Source organism: Sus scrofa, chromosome 4, assembly GCF_000003025.6.
Source record: "Sus scrofa isolate TJ Tabasco breed Duroc chromosome 4, Sscrofa11.1, whole genome shotgun sequence".
Lineage (NCBI taxonomy): Eukaryota > Metazoa > Chordata > Mammalia > Artiodactyla > Suidae > Sus > Sus scrofa.
The window spans coordinates 123,655,140-123,675,029 of record NC_010446.5 but is presented as its reverse complement, the minus strand read 5'-3'; the positions used below and the strand labels follow the sequence as shown (position 1 = coordinate 123,675,029).

General features: G+C 45.1%; 1 protein-coding gene across 6 annotated transcripts in view; it reads right to left on the bottom strand.

The window, feature by feature from the left end:
* Positions 8,427 to 19,890, bottom strand: part of BCAR3 (breast cancer anti-estrogen resistance 3) — a 226,033-nt gene continuing 214,569 nt past the window's right edge. For 5 of the 6 annotated variants that reach the window (XM_005663658.3, XM_021090185.1, XM_021090186.1 and 2 more), the window contains 4 exons: positions 19,615 to 19,786; positions 16,774 to 16,885; positions 11,003 to 11,215; positions 9,095 to 9,719 (listed from right to left, as the gene is read on the bottom strand). In XM_005663658.3, coding sequence (XP_005663715.2) covers positions 9,541 to 9,719; positions 11,003 to 11,215; positions 16,774 to 16,885; positions 19,615 to 19,786 — 676 coding nt within the window. In that variant the 3' untranslated portion in view covers positions 9,095 to 9,540. Of the gene's footprint in view, positions 9,720 to 11,002; positions 11,216 to 16,773; positions 16,886 to 19,614; positions 19,787 to 19,890 lie in introns of all 6 variants that reach the window. The other variant, XM_003125890.6, reaches the window with a different exon arrangement.

Sequence of the window (19,890 nt, the reverse complement as noted above, 5' to 3'; positions counted from 1 at the left end):
ACGAAAGAGATGTGATGGTTTTGTTCCTGAATGTGCTCATCCTAAGTCCCGGGTCACGCAAAGCAGATGACTGGGTCCCCTCCGTGCTTGGGCATCTGTGTTGGGCCACCGTTTTGCAAAGGAGTTTCAAAATTTTTCTTCTGGTTTTAATTTCTCTCAAGCTTTCCTGAAGGGAAAAAAATAACTGTTTCTTTAGAGCGAGTTTAAATCGAGGTAAGAGTTGGGACTTTGTAGAATGTTTCTTCTGCAGTTGCTGGGTCACACGTGCTTCGATTTTACACTGTCCTACCCTGCGCATCCATCAGAATTGTCCCTTTACTGCATAGCTCCATCTAGCCTCTGGCTGGTCGGCGTTTCCTGTGCTTCTGCTTGGGTTCCCGATCGGTCAGAGAGTGTCTCCGTGCCGTCTCGAAACACGGAGAAGGAAGATGGCCACAGTTAATGTCACAGCTGTGACTTTAGCAAATCAGTGCCAGGAGACTCATCTTTTTAAAATGGCAAGTATGGAACTTCGACTAGTCTTCTAGAAACACTAAAAGGGAAGAAAACTTAGGGTCGATCCCAAACAAGATGGGTTCCAAGTGTTGGTACGAAAATTTAGAGATCCATCCAAGACTGGAACTGGGGACACACACAAAGGGAAATAGCAGGAAAACAGTGTCAGCCCAAAAACTCAACAATGAAAAGGACTTTTACTGTCTGAACTGAGATCAGGGGCGTCAAGTCCCACGTGGCAGGGAGAGATAACATCCTCATGACAATGTGAAAAGGAAAGGGATCTTCAGACTCGGTGAAAAGGATAGATTTTTTTCTTTGCGAAGAAGCTATTAGTTAGTTCCGGTGAGAAAATACTGCAAAAAACACCAAACTTATTTCATTGAGCTCATACACCTGGGATCAAATATGTCTCTTAGTCACTGTCTGTAATCTAAGAAACTATAGAAAATAGGAGAGATGCCAAAAGATTGGGGTATGGGAAATACAAATTTCGAAGAGTAAATTCTGGGACGTTTGACACCTCTTGAGAGTACTTGATAATCTTGTCAGCCTTTTAAAGGAGGTTTAGGAGAAAATGTAGTGGGCAACTGACCTAAAAATAATTCACATCAAACTCGCCTCCTTTCTTTCTTTAAAGTACAAATGGGGAACTCTGTATGCATTATTGTCTTGATTTCAGCACAGTTTCGGTAACTGACGGGTTCTTACTCATTTTTGGAAGACCGTGATGGCATTGTTGCGGAGGATGGGAGCTCATGGTGAGCTGATTTGGTAAACCCCAAACAGAACCCCGGAGGAGCGCTCTAGTGGAAGACGTGAACGTTACGAACCATGATAAAATAAACATATGCCTATCAACGTAAAAAAATAGGAAATTATCGCCTTCAAAGATAATCAAGATCCTGATTTTATTTATTTAATTTTTTTTTTTTTACGGCTGCACCTACAGCATACGGACGTTCCCAGGCAGGGGTGAAATTGGAGCTGTAGCTACTGGCCTGCACCACAGCCACAGCAATGTCTAATCCAAGCCGTATCTGCCCCCTCCCCTGCAGCTTGCGGGAATGTCAGATCCTTAACCCACTGAGCAAGGCCAAGGATTGAACCAGCATCCTCACGGAGACTCTGTTGGGTTCGTAACTTGCTGAGCCTTAATGGGACCTCCTATCCTGGATTTTATGTGTATTGTTGCTTTTTTTTTTTTTTTTTTTCCTTTTCCATTTTGCCACATGAGTATTTTTTCTAAACCTGATGAGCTTTCCATGTTTTTTGGTTGGTTTTGGCTGCACCTGCAACATGAAAGATCCTGAGCCAGGGATTGAACCCCTCCCCACAGCAGCTCTCCGAGCCACTGCAGTGAATATGCCAGATCCTAACCTTTAGCACAATAGAAGAACTCCATCCATGGGCTTGAGCTCTGGAAAGACGGTGTCATACTCTGTTAGGAGCAGGGCTGTTACCACCACAACTTTAAAAGAAAAATTTTTTTTTCTGTCTTTTTTAGGGCTGCACCCACAGCATATGGAGCTTCCCAGGCTAGGGGTTGAATCAGAGCTACAGCTCCCGGCCTATACCACAGTCACAGCAACGCCAGATCCGGGCGGCACCTGCGACCTACACCGCAGCTCACGGCAATGCCATATCCTTAACCTGCTGAGCGAGGCGAGGGATCAAACCCGCATCCTCATGGATGCCAGTCAGATTCGTTTCTGCTGAGCCATGATGGGAACGGCTGATACCGCTACAATTAATGCTGTATATTGAGGTATTTCCTTACTGGTTGGTAAAAAAATCTGAAAAGTAGTAGAACAATTAAGTTTCAGCATATGTGATACATCTCAGAAATGACACATGACACTTCTGTTTGAGCTCTGGAAACAAAGCTGCAGTGCTTGTTACTGTAAACGTACTGTTATTTCAGGTGTTGGAGGGTTTATTGAACCGGAGAGTGACCTGGCCAACTAAGCTGAGGAAGACCTGTTTAATCCTCCAAAGAAATGCCTCTCCATCCTGCTCTGGGATGGAGAGAAGACACGTCTCAGTTCTGGTGGCACTGCCAGCCTTTGTTTAATCCCCAGAGAGTGTGTATGCTAAGTGACAGCATGACCCCTGCCCTACAGGTCCCCCTGTCCTCTCACTTCCTGGGCACGGGAAGCTCCTTGGTCTCAGGGCCCTTGGAAGCCCCAGTAGACCTGCTCAGTGTTTGCTCTCTTCGCCTTCTCCTTTGTCCTGCAGTGTAACCAGCGCTAGTCATTCGTTGCTGCTTTCCTGGTTGGCCAGTGTGGGTGACACAGTCTTGGGTGTGGAATGAGACAGACATGAAACACAAGGTCCCAGTGCTGACAACCAAGAGCATCAATCCCCACCCACCTTCCTCCCTCTTCCCCACTTTCTCCGCTGTCTTTCCTCTAACTGGGAGCTCCTGCCACTGGCTCTTGGCATGTAGCCCACGTCCAGATGGTACTGTTCTGTCCAGTGAGGTGAGACGGGTCAGCTGCGTGTCCTAGCTCTTCAGGTGCCAGACAGCACATTAGCAAATTAATAACTAACAACTGATGGGGAAATCTCTGAGTTTGCAGCCCTGTATTGACTCATGGAGGGATTGTTTAGCTGGTGACAGCCACGTCAAAAAAATAATACCAACCCAGGTATTTAATCAAGTTATTTGGAAGTTCTTAGGGATTGGTGACATGTGCTTTTTTTTTTTTTTTTCTTTTTTTTTTTCATTGCATTGCCACACCCATGGCATATGTCAGTGCTCAGGCTAGGGATTGAATCAGAGCTGCAACTGCTGGCTTATGCCACCAGCAACAGCAATGTGAAATCTGAACTGAATCTGTGACCTATGGCCACAGCTTGTGGCAGTGCCGGATCCTTAACCCACTGAGCGAGGCCAGGGATCCAACCCGAATCCTCATGGATACCAATCGGGTTCCTTTTTTTTTTTGTCTTTTTAGCCCAGCATATGGAGGTTAGCAGGCTAGGGGTTGACTTGGAGCAGTAGCCTCTGGGCTATGCCACAGCCATATAGCCACGTGGGATCTGAGCTGCATCTGCCACTTATACCACAGCTCACGGCAAGGCCGGATCCTTAACCCACTGAGCGAGGCCAGGGATGGAACCCGAATCCTCATGGATACTAGTCAGATTCGTTTCCACTGCTCCACAACGGGAAATCCCACTGGCCGGGTTTTAATGCTGAGCCACGGCGGGAACTCCTGATTTGTGTTACTTTTATCACTTGATAAGCTGTTTAATTATGTAATTTATTTAAAGAATAAAGGGGACTGTTTTACACATTGACTTGTATTTATTCATATGGTTTACGTATTATTAACATCCCACTGTTAAATATTTAGAATATTATATGGTATCTTCAAAGATTTCTCTTTCACTCGTCCATATTCTCAGATTTATCCAGGTTAAGGCACAGTTCATGTTGCTATGTAGGGTGTTCCAGTACATCAATACACAGAATTCACCCATTCTCCTGTTGGATATCTGGACTATTTCCTGAATTTCGCTGGTGTCAACAGTGTTCTTATGCACATCCATGTGCGCATTCACTGATGGTTCTCTAAGATCTATACCTAGGAATGAGCTAACGGGTTAGAACTACCTTCGGTTTAATTCAGTTTTTCGATTTCCCCTTAAAAATGCAGCATTTTTCCACACCTCCAAGTTGTGTAGAGCATTATCTATGTTCCATGTCCCGGTCAACAATTTAGGAGCAAAAGTTCAAAAAAATATTTTGTTTACAGTTTAATGGTTATAAAGTAGCATTTCACTGTAGTCTTAATTTTTCTTTTCTCTTTTTTTTTGCCCTTTTGACTCTTAGGGCCGCACTGGCGGCATATGGAGGTTCCCAGGCTAGGGGTCGAATCGGAGCTGTAGCTGCCGGCCTACACCACAGCCACAGCAACGCCAGATCCTTGACCCACTGAGTGAGGCCAGGGATCGAACCTGCATCCTCATGGATGCTTGTCAGGTTCGTTAACCACTGAGCCACAACGGGAGCTCTTTAATTTGCTTTTTCTTGATTATTGATGAAGTTGAACATCTTATTTCCTGTATGTGTTTCCTCTTGTGTGAAAAGCCCGTTTATGTCTTTTGCCCATTTTTTTTCTGTGGCTGGTTGTCTTTCTATATCTATTCGTGAGTGTTCTTTTTGTAGGAAGGGTGTAATGGTTCTCTCTTGCTGTGGAACACAGCTGGTGACTCTGGCTCGGAGTTTCTCAGGAGATCGAAGTCAAGCTCTTGACCAGGGTTGCAACCGTCTCAAAGCTTTGACTCAGGCCGGAGAGAGTCCACGTCCACCACCACTCACGTGGTGCGGGGCCTCTGGTCCCTGCCGCGTGGCCCTCTTCACACCGTGGCCTCTTGCTTCCCCCAGTGACTGATTCAAGAGAGGAGAACTCCAGACGGAATCTGCAGCGTCTTCTGACCTCATCTCAGATGAGTACCAGTACCTCTTCCCACTCGGGGTGCACACCAACCGTGATGCACGTGGGAGGGCACAGCACGGGGTGCGAGCATCACGGCAGGGGCAGCTGGGGTCTGCTGGGAGGCTGCCTGTCACCCCGTTGTGTGTTGCTAATAGCATTCAGTCCTTTCCCTTTGTGTTTTCTTTTGGAGAATAGAAGTTCCTTTTAATGTGGAGTAATCAGCCTTTCATATTTAACGCTTCCCTGTCTAGCTTAAGAAATTCCCCTTTGATTCAAAGTAAGAAAGATCCTCTCCTGTATTTTCTTCTGAAAGTGTTATGATTTTGCCTTCCACAGGTAGGTCCTTTTTTTTTTTTCTTCTTTGTCTTTTTGCCTTTTCTAGGGCCGCTCCTGCAGCACATGGAGGTTCCCAGGAGCTGCAGCTGCCGGCCTACACCACAGCCACAGCAACGCCAGATCCGAGCCGCATCTGCGACCTACACCACAGCTCACTGCAACACCGGATCCTTTAACCCGCTGAGCAAGTCCAGGGACCGAACCCGCAACCTCATGGTTCCTAGTCGGATTCGTTAGCCACTGAGCCACCACGGTAACTCCCACAGGTAGGTTCTTAATTCATCTAGATTTTATTTTGGTGTCTGATAGGAGGTAAGGAGCCATTCTCCTTCCTCTTTCATTTGCTTAACCAGTTCAAAAATTATTTTTAAAAAAGAACAAGAATTATCTATTTTAAAAAATCCTTCCCCCCACTGATTGGCACTGCTAACTCTTGTCACATGTCAGAATTTTAACGACAGTCTCTTGATTACCGTGACTTGATAATGAGCTTTTTATATAGAAGAGATTTCCTCCCTCCCTGTCCCCACCCACCCCTTATTCTCCTAGGATGGTCTTGACTTCCTTGCCATAGGCAAGTTTTAAGAAGAGCTTATCAAGTTACCTTGAAAAGTTCTGTGGTGTTTTTGAGTGGGATTGCATTGAACATATAGATTGTTTGAATAACTAGTATTTCTTTTTTTTTTTTTGTCTTTTTTTTGCTATTTCTTGGGCCGCTCCCGCAGCATATGGAGGTTCCCAGGCTAGGGGTCGAATCAGAGCTGCAGCTGCCGGCCTACACCACAGCCACAGCAACGCAGAATCCGAGCCGCGTCTGCAACCTACACCACAGTTCACGGCAATGCCGGATCGTTAACCCACTGAGCAAGGGCAGGGACCAAACCCGCAACCTCATGGTTCATAGTCAGATTCGTTAACCACTGCGCCACGACGGGAACTCCCTGAATAACTAGTATTTTTAATAGCAAACCTTCTCACTTATGAGCATGGTGTCTTGGTTTACTTTTTTTCCAGTGGTTTTCAGACTTTTAAAGTTTAAAAATGTCTTCACCACGTTCTTATTGTTGGAAATATTCCTAAGTATCACATATTTTAAAAAATGTTTTTAACATGTTAATATATTAGCTAATCAGGAAATGCACATCACGTAAAGGTACCGCTCAAGTTCCTAGAAAGTCAGTACTTGCGTGGGCACATCACCAGCACCTTGGAAACCACCACATCCCCCTCACAAGTCACACCCTGTTCCCTCTCTCATAATTGCTGGGTTTTTTTGTTTGTTTGTTTTTAAGGCCGCACCTGCAGCACATGTAATTTCCCAGACTAGGGGTTGAATCCGAGCCACAGCCACAGCAACACGGGATCCAAGCTGTGTCTGCGACCTACACCACAGCTCGTGGCAACACCAGATCCTTAACCCACTGAGCAAGGCCAGGGAAAAAACCTGCATCCTCGTGGATACTGGTCAGGTTCTCAACCCTCTGAACCACAGTGGGAATTCCCTCAACTGTCTTAACCTCACAGGGTGGGCACTATTTTTAGGGTTTGTTTCGATATACCTATAAACTTTACAGTTTCTCTGCTTACCAGTCCTTAAATCTCAGACCTTTCTCTGGATGAATTCCTTCCTCCCTCCCCACTTCTCTTGCCTTCTCAGTCTCTGATGATGCCTAGAGTCATTCTATTTCAAATTCTTTAAGCCTCTCTTCTGTTTTTCCTCTTCTTGTCTCTGCTGTATCCCTGGCATGGTCTTCAGATATGTCTTCTAGCTCATTAAAGCGTCAATTGGATCTGATTTTCTGTTTAATATTAGTACCTATTGAGTTTTTCATTTCATTATTAATACATTTCTAAAGGGTCTACATAATTTCCTAATATACGATCTTTTTTAAATATTCATTTCCTGTTTGAATTCATGTTTTCTTTAGTCACATTCATATATGATTTGCTTTGGATCCAAACTATAATTCCAGTATCAGAAGGTATTAGGGTTATAAATCTTTGTTTTCTCCCAGGATTTTGCTTTTCACACACTGCTTCTACTTGTCCTGTGTATGTATGTTTGTATTGTTTTACTTTAATCTGTGGAGACACTAGACACTTTCCTCCTGATGGGGTGGGTTTATGTCTGCCAGGCCCGAGGCTGCCACCCACCTGAGACTGTGGCAAACCAATTTCTGGAGTTAAGTAAACTTTAGACCTGTTTGAGGAGAGGCTTGTAGCTGCAAATCCTCAACAAAGTCCATGATCATTGCACTTATTTTTCTTCCTGTAGCTGTGCCTGAAGGCCAGGACTGCTTTCTGGTAACTCTCTCCTGGCAGATGGATTTTTTTTTTCCAGCTTATTAGCCAGGATTCTTTAAGGCTCCCTACTTAATGGAGGCATTTCATGGTCCGCTCCCCTGAGACACTGCCTCCCATTCACTGAATCGATGTATCTGCTTTCTAGAGCTACCCCAGCTTTTAAGTTCTCTTACCGAGTTGATTTAAATTTGTTATTCCTGGAAGTTCCCTGGCGACTCAGTGGGTTAAGGATCTGGCATTGTCACTTCTGTGGCTCAGGTTGGTGTTGTGGTGTGGTCCTGGTCCCAGGACTTTTGTATGCCATGGATGCAAACAAAAACAAAACAAGAACAAAAAAGTGTTGCTCATTTTGGAGGGTGAGGCGAGGGGAGAGGATTGTTCCTTGGGGATTTTCCTCGCATTCTCTCAAGCTTAACGGTGCATTAAAGGTATGAAAATGTAGTCATAGAAAGCGTTCTAGGAGCCACTATATTGTCAAAAGCAGAAGTGTGCTTTGGATTTTTTCAGCAAATGAAAAAAGCGATGGCTCCTGTTAAAAACGGGGAGAAGGGCTTCAAGATTCTAGGCCCTATTAATGATAATATAGTGTCCCAGGATTTGAAACTGTCATTTCCATTGTATTCAATAGATGACAATGTACTTGGTTCCAGTAGGCCTCTTTAAGATGGCCTATAATAGGATGGTGGTGAAATTATCTGGAGCCAATAAATCACCTTTCAAAGGCTATTTAACATCACGGAGAAATTTTTGCAACTTATTTGAGAAAAGCTGGATATGAAACTATTCTCTATGGTCCCCAAATTATTTAGACAATAGGAATAAAAACCAAATTGCTATGTATAGTTGGTGGCAGAGTGATAGAAGTTTATTAAAGTCTTGTAATTCAAATTTTCTACAACAGAAAAAAATTGAGGTGGATACTGGTGAACGAGAAAGTATCCACTTTGCGAAGTCAAAACCTAGAAAACAAACTTAGAAAACGCATTCTTATCAGCTAGAAGAAAAAAGTCAATTATTTAGAAATATGTGAAATAATGTTATGAACTGTACTAGCATATGCTACTCTTTGTTTTTCTAGGGCCGCACCTGTGGCATATGGAGGTTCCCAGACTAGGGGTCAAATTGGAGCTGCAGCTGCCGGCCTACACCACAGCCGCAGCCGTGCTGGATCCGAGCTGCATCTGCGACCTATACCATAGCTTGTGGCAACACTGGATCCTTAACCCACTGAGCGAGTCCAGGCCTCGAACCCATATCCTCACGGACACTATTTCAGGTTGTTAACCTGCCGAGCCACAGCGGGAACTCCTGGTGCTCACTTGGCACCAGCTGCTCTAAACGTGTATCACTATTCGCTCTGCCCCTGAAGCCAGAAACCTTCAATTTTCCAGGCCACTGTCCCTGATTTTGGCTTACCATCAGGACCGAGTGGCAAAGGAAGAGGCACCCAGGGAAGGCGGGAGGTAGAATTATTGTCCTGCAATGAATTGTTTAATATTAAAGAGACCGGATACAGTTGTTCACAAAAAGATATATTTGCATATGACTATGTACATTTTTCATATTTAAAGAATATCATACAACTGATACCTTCTGAAATGTTTCATGCTTTTAAAACTCTTCTATTTACACTTAGCTGACATGGCAATAAAACGAAAATGGTGAAATACCTCAGTAACGGGGAGCAACCAGCCAGCAGAGCTGGGTCTTAGATTTGCTGATCACAACATTAGCAATAGTTACTTTAATAAATTATCATTCATTTTAAAATCAGTAGTAATTTTAAACAATTCATAAATAAGTGTGCTCTGTGCAATTTACATGTTTAATATCCTGTGGATACTAAAAGCTTGTATATTGTCAGATTCGCACATGATTACTTCATCAAATGATAAGCTTTCCCAAAGGAGAAACTGGAGAAGCTTGACATTCGATCCTAACGTTCTCTGGCGCGTTATCAAAGCTCTGCCTGCTTCATAGGAGGAGGTTCCAGTTTACGTGAGAGGGCAGTTAAAATCTGGTTGAATTTCTCGTATCTCTCCGTCTGATTGACCTGCGCCCCTTTGCTGCCCCAGAGCAATCGCATTTGGAATTCGGTCTTGAAGATTTCACTCATTTCTTCATCTGGTTGAAAACCTAATCAAAACAAGACAAAAACTTTGGTTCTGCCTGAAACACAGTGTTGAAAATAGACTGAACTTTCGAGTTGAAAGGAGGATCAAAACGAACCTCTCTCCGAACTTCGAAAGGATCTACTCTACACGGGGCAGGGCAGGGCCTCCCCAAGGACTCAGCGCCTTCGGAGAAGGGTAACAGGGGAACTCACTGGGACGTGATAGAATAAAATTTTGCATCACAAGCCACTCTGGGTTGTAGTGTGATGAGGAGTATTCAAAGGACCTTTTGTTTAAAAAAACCAACAGCTGTATTGATGTATAATTTGCTTGTCATGATTCACCCCTTTTAGCTGCAGAGTTGCACAACCAGCACGACCTGCCATCACCCTCAAAAATCCCCCAGAACCTCTTTCCAGTCAGCCAACCACGAAGCTGCTTTCTGTCGCTATTGTCTTGCCTTTTCTAGAAATGGGATGTAAACGGAATTCCGTAACATGGCCTCGCCTGCCCCATCTGGGTCTGAACCTTGTGGCTCCAACCGTGGGGCCCTTGGAGAGTGTTAGAATTCTAGAGGGAGCTGGAGAAAAGAGTCATCCCTGACCTCGGCATGGGTAAAGCCCTGGTTCTTGCACTTGCTTCCTAGGTGGTCTTTTTGCCTCAAAGCTTCAGCCCTCCGCCCTTCCTCCCACAGTCGCCAGAGTTAAAACGTCGATCTGACCATGGGACGACAGCATCCCATGTTTCAAACCTTCCCACGGGCTCCTCCTCAGCCGCCGGCCCCCACGACAGCTCTGCCCATCTGTCTCCAGCGCCCCCTTAGCCTGGGTGGCCGCTCCTTACGACGCCTTTTACACTAATCCAAAGCCAAGTACTGGGGTTCATGCTTTCCCCCCAGCTCCCTCGGGGCCTTTGCTTATGCTGGACCCTCTGGTGCCAAGAGCAGGGGAGCTTCCTTCCCAGACAAGTCAGACTCCATCTCCTCATGTGGGTCCAGCTTTTCTGATGGTGATGCTTTAGAGGTACTCGCGGTAGACAGGCTGACCAGTTCTTTCTGGACCCCTTCTGTCTGTTTATACCCCAGACACAACAGAATACGTAGAAGGAAGGGAGAAACAGATCCCCAAGTCACAGAGGCATTAAGAGAGTGAAGAGTAGGTCATGCTCAGTCATACAGGAAATGGAGTTCCCGCGCCTTCATCTCCCCCATTGGTCTTTTTCTAGCTGAGAGCACCCATGCTCTTTCATTCCCTCTTTCCAGTTACTGGGCACAGCAGACAGCACTCGACCAGAAGCAGCTCTCACCTGCCAAGTTCCTCTCGGCGTTGGTCCGGTAACTGTCGGCAGCTTCGGCCATGAGTCGGGCCGTTGCCAAGTGGTTCAGCAGAATCTCACAGCTTTCGTCGTTTTTTTCCCACATGTCAGTTCCTTCAAAAGTGACAGCCTCACGCTCCATTAAGGTAACGAGGGGCATCAGCAGTGGGACTGATACACTGTTCGGGGGAACACACGTAGACTCTGAAAAACAAGGGGTCAAGTGCTTCACCTCGAATTCTGTTTTCAAATTGAGGGCAGAGTTCCAGCTGAAGAAGGCAACGTAGGAGGATCCTGGGCTCACCTCCTTCTGCAGACACACTGATTCTGCAGCTAAATATGGAACAGCGGCCTCTGGAAAAACCTGAACACTGTCTGGATACCTCCTATGCAGTGGGCATGAGAGAAGGCCCACATCAGAGCAGGCAGGAGCAGCTCAGATGCAATCTCACCACAAGCCCCACCTCTAGCGCAGGGGCCCACAATAGGGAACTCAAGAGCTGGACCTTCTTCAGGAGCGAAGGGCTTGAACTCCACATGGGACACCCCAATTTTAAGACTAGATTCTCAGAGGTAAACCCCCAGAACATCTAACTGAAAACCAACAATGTGAACTGGGACTCACCTGCCCCAGGGTTCAGTGCAGAGTCAGCCAGTTGAGAGGGGCCTGGACATTATGCAAATGAGGCTCATTAGCTAATCTTTAAGCTTTGGCCTGAGGGGCAGGCTTCTGGCCTGGTGTACAGCTAGGGGCCTAAGAAGCCCTCTCAGCAAATGGAGGCCGAGGCGGTCTTTGTACTCTCCCTCTACCTCTCTTCAGCTCACTGGTGTCTCCCTGAAAGCAGCTCACACCCTTGTCTGGCATCCAGTTTTCCGGCTGCCTCCAGAGGACACCTCTACACTGCTTAGCTCTGATGGCCAGCGGGGCTTATGCCCCAGGGTCTCATAGGACTATAACCTGTGTAACGCCACAAGATAAGACAGTTATGGGCCAATATCCCTAATAAACACAGATCCAAAAATCCTGAACAAAATATTAGCAAACTGATTTCAACAATGTATTTATAAAGATCATACACTGTGATCAAGTGAGATTTATTCCAAGGATGCAAGGAGGGTTCAACATTCAGAAACCGATATGAGGAGTTCCTGTTGTAGATCAGAGGGTTAAGGACCCAGTGTTGTCTCTGACGATATGGGTTTGATCCCTGGCCTTGCTCAGTGGGTTAAGGATCCGGCATTGGTGCAAGCTACAGTGTAGGTCACAGATGTGGCTTGGATCTGGTGTTGCCACGGCTGTGGTCTATGGTGTAGGCCTCAGCTCCAAGTTGACCCCTAGCCTGTGAACTTACATATGTCACAGGTGTGGCCATCAGAAAAAAAAAAATTTCAACAACCATTTATAATAAGAACTCTCAACAAAGTAGGTACAGAGGGAATGTATAACATAACCAAAGCCATATCTAACAAGCCCATAGCTGACATGACACTCGATGAAAAGCTAAAACTCTTCTAAGATCAGGAATAAACAGATGCCTATTCACCACTTCTGTTCAACATAGCAATGAAAGTCCTAACCAGAGCAATTAGGCAAGAAAAAGAAAGAAAACTCATCCACACTGGAAAGGAAAAAGTAAAACTGTTACTATTTACAGGTGACATGATATTATACATAGAAAATGCTCAAGACTTCCATGAAAAACTGTTAAAACTAATAAATTCAGTAAAGTTGCAAGATACAGAATAAACATATAAAAACCTGCTCCATTTCTATACACTAGTAACAAACTATCAGAAAGAAATTAAGACAATAATTCCATTTATAATTGCATCAAAAAGAATAAAATACCTAGGAATAAATTTAACCAAGGAGATGAAACACCTGTATATTGAAAATTCTAAGATACTGATGAAAGAAACTGACGAAGACACAAGTAAATGGAAAGATATTCTGTGCTCATGGAATGGAAGAATTCATACTGTTAAATGTCCGTATTACCCAAGGCAATCTGCTGACCAAACGCAATCCTTATAAAATTCCAATAGCATTTTTCACAAAAATAAAGCAATCCTAAAATTGATGTGGAAACACAAAAGATCCTGGATAGCTAAAGCAATCTTGAGGAAAAAAAAAAAAAAGACCAAAGCTAGAAGCATCATAATCCTTGACTCTAAACTATATAACAAAGCTATAGTAATTAAAACATCATGGAACTAGCATAAAAACAGGCCCATGTATCAGGGAAACAGAAGAGGGAGCCCTGAAACAAAACCACACACATACGGCCAATTAATTTGTGACAAAGTGGCCAAGAATATACAAAAGAACAGTCTTTCCAATAAATGGTGCTGGGGAAACTGGGCAGCTACATGCTAAAGAATGAAACTGAACCACTATCTTACACCATACACAGAAATCAACTCTACATAGATTAAAAACAAGTTTAAGACCCGAAATCATAAAATTCCTAGAGAAAAACATGGGCAGTAAGCTATTTGACTTGGGTCCTGGTACAATTTATATTTTTGAATTTGACCCCAAAAGCAAAAATAAACATGTGCACAAAACTAAAAAGCTTCTCAACAGCAAAGGAAACCATCAAAAAATGAAAAGGCCACCTACTGAATGGGAGAAAATATTTTCTAATCATGTATCTCATAAGGGGTTAATTATATAAAGAACTCACAGGAGTTCCCATCATTGCTCAGTGGTTAATGAACCCAACTGGGAACCATGAGGTTGTGGGTTCGATCCCTGGCCTCACTTAGTGGGTTAAGGATCCGGCATTGCCGTGAGCTGTGGTGCAGGTCACAGGTGCAGCTTGGATCCCATGTTGCTGTGGCTGTGATGTAGGCTGGTGGCTACAGCTCCAATTTGACCCCTAGCCTGGGAACCTCCATATGGGCATGGGTTCGGCCCTAAAAAGCAGAAATGGATAAATAAATAGACAACCAAACCCAAAATGTCTTAAAGACTTAAATATAAGACATTAAAATTCCTAGAAGAGAACACAAAACATTCTCTGACATAAATCACAGCAATGTTTTCTTAGTTCAGTCTCCCAAAGCAATAGAAATAAAAACAAAAATAAACAAATGGGACCTAATCAAACTTACAAACTTTTGCACAGCAAAGGGAACCATAAACAAAATGAAAGAACAACCTATGGGCTGGGAGAAAACATTTCAAATGATGTGATTGACAAGGACTTAATTTCCAAAATATATAAACACATACGGATGTCCAAATTTAAAATACTCAACATCACGAATTATTAGGGAAATGTTAATCAAAACTAAATGAGGTGTCACCTCACACTGGTCAGAATGACCATCATTAAATTGTCCACAAACAATAAATACTGGAGATGGTGTGGGGAAAAGGAACCCTCCTGCACTGTTGGTGGGAATGTAAACTGGCATAGCCACTATGGAAAGTAGGATAAAGATTCCTTAAAAAACTAAAAACAGAGTTACCATATGAACCTGCAATCCTACTCCTGGGCAGATATCTGGAGAAAACTCTAGTTTGAAAAGATAACCTGCACCCCAATGTTCATAGCAGCACTGTTTACAATAGCCAAGATATATAAGCCATCTAAAGGTCCACTGACAGATAAACGGATAAAGAAGATGTGGGGTGTGTGTGTGGTGGTGGAATATTACTTAGCCATTAAAAAGAATCAAATAATGCTGTTTGCAGCAATATGGATAGATCTAGAGATTATCACAGTAAGTCAGAGAAAGACAAATATCATTTATATGTGGAATCTAAAGTATGATACAAATGGACTTATTTACAAAACAGAAACCAACTCCCAACATATAAAAACAAAGGCGGAAAGTAGGGGAGGGATAAAATAGGAGTTTGGTAATAGTAGATGCAAACTACTATGTATAAAATCGATAAGCAACAAGGTCCTACTGTATAGCACAAGGAACGATATTCAATATTTTGTAATAACCTATAAGGAAAATGAATATGAAAAAAGAATACATATATGTATAACTGAACCACCTTACTGTAACCAGAATCTAACACATTATAAATCAACTACACTTCAATTTAAAAAATGTGGCATGTGCATATACATATATATACACACATATATACCTACATACACACATATATACATAGATACGTAATTCAGCCATTAAAAAAGAAGGCTGCCATTTTGACACCACAAATGAAACTTCAAGGCATTATGCTAAGTGAAATAAGTCAGACAGAAAAAGATACCTATCGTATGAGCTCACTTACATGTGGAATCTAAGAAAAACAAAAACAAAAACCAATGATAAAGACACCCCTTGAACTCATGGATCTAGAGACTAGATTGGTGGTTGTCTGAGACGGGCAGAGGCAGAAGTGAAATGGGTGAAGGGAATCACAAGGTGCAAACCTCCAGTTTTAAAGTTAGCTGGTTCTGGGGGTGTGATATACAGCATGGCGACTACACTTAATACTGTCTTGCATGTTTGCACCTAGCAGGATGGATGTTGAAAGCTCCTATCATGAGAAGAGCTTTCAACACGAGGGAAAAAAAACTATGTTTGGTGGTGGATGTTAACTGGACTTATTGTGATCATTTTGCAACAAATAAATATCAAATCCTTATACACCTGAAACTAAAATCAGGTTATGTCAATTATACCTCACTGTATGAAGTTAAGCACAGAATGAGGTGACTGGTAGCCCACGTCTTGTTTTAGCAACTGCAAACCTACAAGTCATGCTGTCATCTGATGAAAGCCTTGTATGACCCATCAAAAATCCTGCAGATCTACCGATGGCCAACAAGCACGTGAAAAAATGTTCAACATCCCCGATTATTAGAGAAATGCAAATCAAAACTACCATGAGATACCACCTCACACCAGTCAGAATGGCCATCATTAATAAGTTCACAAATAACAAATGCTGGAGGGGGTGTGGAGAAAAGGGAACCCTCCTGCACTATTGGGAATGTAAGCTGGTACAGCCACTATGGAGATCAGTATGGAGATACCTTAGAAAACTATACATAGAACTACCATATGACCCAGCAATCCCACTCTTGGGCATATATCCACACAAAACTTTCCTTAAAAAAGACACATGCACCCACATGTTCATTGCAGCTCTATTCACAAGAGCCAAGAGATGGAAACAACCCAAATGTCCATTAACAGATGACTGGACTAGGAAGATGTGGGATATATACACAATGGAATACTACTCAGCCATAAAAAAGAATGAAATAATGCCATTTGCAGCAACATGGATGGAACTAGAGACTTTCATCCTGAGTGAAATAAGTCAGAAAGAGAAAGACAAATACCATATGATATCACTCATATCTGGTATTTAATATACCGCACAAATGAACCTTTCCACAGAAAAGAAAATCATGGACTTGGAGAATAGACTTGTGGTTGCCCGGAGGGAGGGGGAAGGAGGGGGAGGGATTGGGAGCTTGAGGTTAACGGATGCAAACTATTGCCCTTGGAATGGATTTACAGTGAGATCCTGCTGTGTAGCACGACAATGGGAGAAAAAATTATGTATACATGTATGTGTAACTGGGTCCCCATGCTGTACAGTGGGGAAAGAAAAAAAGCGTGCTGGGGAAATAACAATAAAAAATAAAGTAAAAAAAAAAAATCCTGCCGATCGCTTGGAGCTCCGTAACATGCCCCACTAAGTGCTTTGATCAAACCAGACCAGAGGTGACACTGCTAGGGCAGCCACCCAGGCCTGCTTGCACTGACGCCGAGCTCACCTCTGCCTTCGTGCAGGATTTTGCTAAAAGGCTTCAGCTGTTTCTCGTAGAGGATGGCGGTTTGGGTGTACTGGTGCCTCAGGGCCGTCCACGTTTTTTCTAGCCTCGTGATCTGTAAGAAAGAAGGGGGTTGCCGTTTTTGGAAAAGGCTCTTTTTAAAATCACCCTTTTGCTTAAGTTTTGGAATGGGTCATAGATGTCCATGGTAAGAACTCAAAGCAGTTGAAAGGAGCGTACAGAAAAAAGCTAATCCCCAACCCCTCCGTACACCGAGTTGCCATAATGGCCCAACAGACCCATGCAGCTTTCTAAATAAATAAATGCATAGCATACCACACGTATTTTCCTGTTCCTTGTTTGGAAATTATTCCATGTAAGTACATACGAAACAGCACAGAACAACCTTGTCTTGTTAAACTTCTGCCTAATGGTCCATTTCGGGCATAAACTGTAATTTTAGTCTCCTATAGAAGAAGCTTTAAACATATTTTCCCCCTAAATTATCTCAAAGATATTACAGATGTGCACCGCTCTAAAAACATCTGGAGGATCACTTTTGAGAAGTAGAACTACTGGGTCAAAAAACACACGTATTTTAAATTTTGATAAGAGCCGCCAACTGCCCGGCATAGAGTTTACCTGGTGTGAGGACACAGGAACGTGGTGCACAGCCTGTTAACGTGACTTGTGAGTAATAGCGTCGGAGACACGTGGAAAGGTGCCTAGAGCACGTGGTGCCAACTACTCATCCCTTTTCATTTCTTTGGGAACAATTTCGTCAACACGAACATAGGCCACGGACTCTGGCTGCCCTTAGATGAAGGGTCCCCCACTCACAGCCTAAAACCAGCAAGCCCGTGTGTGACATTTTCTACATGAAACCGGGGGAGGGGAGGCACAGCTATTTAGGAAACGAGAGCCAACTCTGTCAGGTATTTGAGGAATTTCATTTCATCCTCGCAGTGCCCTGCGAGGCAGGGGTTTTGGCCTCATTACACTGGTTGGAAAACAGAAGAGATTAGGTAACTTGTTCAAGATTTCACAGCTGCTAAATGGCCGAGCTGAGGTTCATTGCCGTGGCCTCTGAGAGCGGAGGTGGGAACGGATCACCGTCAGCAGATTCCCTGGGAAGGAAAGGATGTGGCTGGTCTTCCTCTGGCCCTGCCGTCCTCTGGGGATCCCTTCTCCCCCCCCCACCCCCACTGTGCCGCCCTCTCCTGTCATGATCCCTCCCCTCCCCTCCCCAAGCATCCGCCTTGCGGAAAGGAGCCCGTCTCAGCTACAGGCCCATCTGTCTCTGGATGCTCTCTCTCGGTACCAGAAGCTGAGCAGAGAGGCAGCATGTGTGGCTGCAGAACAGGGGCAGGTGGACCTGATGACACAGCATGACCTGACTCTCCTCCTGGGTTTTCCAGGGTCTGCCACCCCCACCCCCACCCCAAGCTCACCCTAGGGCTCTGAAGACCCTGGAGGACTCTGTCCCCTCCCTGCTGAAGGGCTCCAGAAGGGACGCGTCTGGTGCGGCTGCATGTTTAGGTGCTTTGGGGTACGTCCCCCGTTGCTGAGTCTGATGTCCTGGACAGCAACCACGTTCACGCCACAAAACAGCCCCTCCGCTACTCTCGGAGGAAGCCCTGGGCTGGAGGGCCATGCACACAGCTAACCTGTGAGCTCAGCCTTCGGGATTATAGGTGGGTTTAGATAAGGGGAAATAAATACGATGTAAATTAAAAACACCTGCACGAAAAAAACCCCTCCTGTTAATATAGAAGTCTGCATATCCTGCAAATATGGCTGAACTCTTATTTCAAATATCGACCCTATAAAATTCCAGTGCATCTAAGGAATTTGAAAGCTCTTGGAATATTATAACTGGAGTCGACCCCTCTCAGAATTTCCTGGTGAAGGCATGAAGTTGTTCCACTTCTTGTTTGAAAGGTGACCTTGCTTTCAGGCAAGGCCGCTCTGCTCCTGACATGCCCTGACTCGTGAGACACGGCTGTGGCTGTCTTTGTGGGCGGATCTCCAGTGAGCACCGGCAGGATTTCAGAGATAATCTCTGGCTCTGAAACAGCCAAGCTAAGTGGCCAGCGGGCTTGGTGTAACCGGCTGCAAGACGGGGCATGCGGGACTGTGACCGGGCACTTGCAGTGGTCCCAGCTCCGGGCCTTGGCGCAGCAGAGATGGGAGTGCGGACTCAGAGCCGTCAAGGCCACGGGATGGCTCTCCTCCACGAGGGCCCTCCCATCAGAGACAGGCCTTCAGTTTTGACGCTCATCCTACAGACGGTCCGTCAGGGCAGGTAAATTCCAAGGGCCCAACCTCAGAAACTCTCTTGGGGGTTACATGGCAGATGGGCCGGGAGCCTGAATTCTCTAACAGGAGAGTCTGTTTCAGGTGACCGGAGGACCATACTTGGAGACAACCTAGGGATTCTCGGGAATCAGCTCCCAACGCGTCCCCGTTTCCGAGTCACCATCCCACACTGCCCGTGACCGAGAGAGGAGACGACTTTCTTACACAACACACTTGGGCCGGACGCATCCTCCTAACTGGTGCTTCGGGAACACTGGCTGCTCTTGAGGGTGACTCTTGTTATTGCTCATCAAAGACAGAGTGGAGGCTGTCAGCGTGTGGCTGATGTTTTTAAAAACGGAGCCAGAACACCCAGGCCTCTGCTCTTGGGTGCCCCCCCATCAAAGCAGCTTTCGCTAAGATTCCTGTACCTTTCAGACGCACTCAAACAGGCTGGGATGTGCTGAGCACGGGCTTGCAGACCTCTCTGCAGAACACTGGGTGCCCGCAGGCCCGCGGGGCTGCCCCAAGCGAGTAGCAATTTACCTGCGGCATTTCCAAGGCCTTCATGACGGCCGAGAAGGCGTAGAGGTCCCCCATGGAGTCTTTCAGCTCCACCGCCACCTGGATGACCCTGTGGAGGGTGGCCGCTCTGTCCTCCAAAGTGCCCGTGCAGCCCAGGATGTCCACTGCGATGCCGATGGCCATCGTGTTGTGCCTGGGAGGGAGGAGATCACGGTCAGGCCCAGGCCAGAGGGACGAGGGGGAAACGGAGCCAGACTGCCGTTCACCCTTTGCTGCTGTCACCCCGAGACGTGCTGG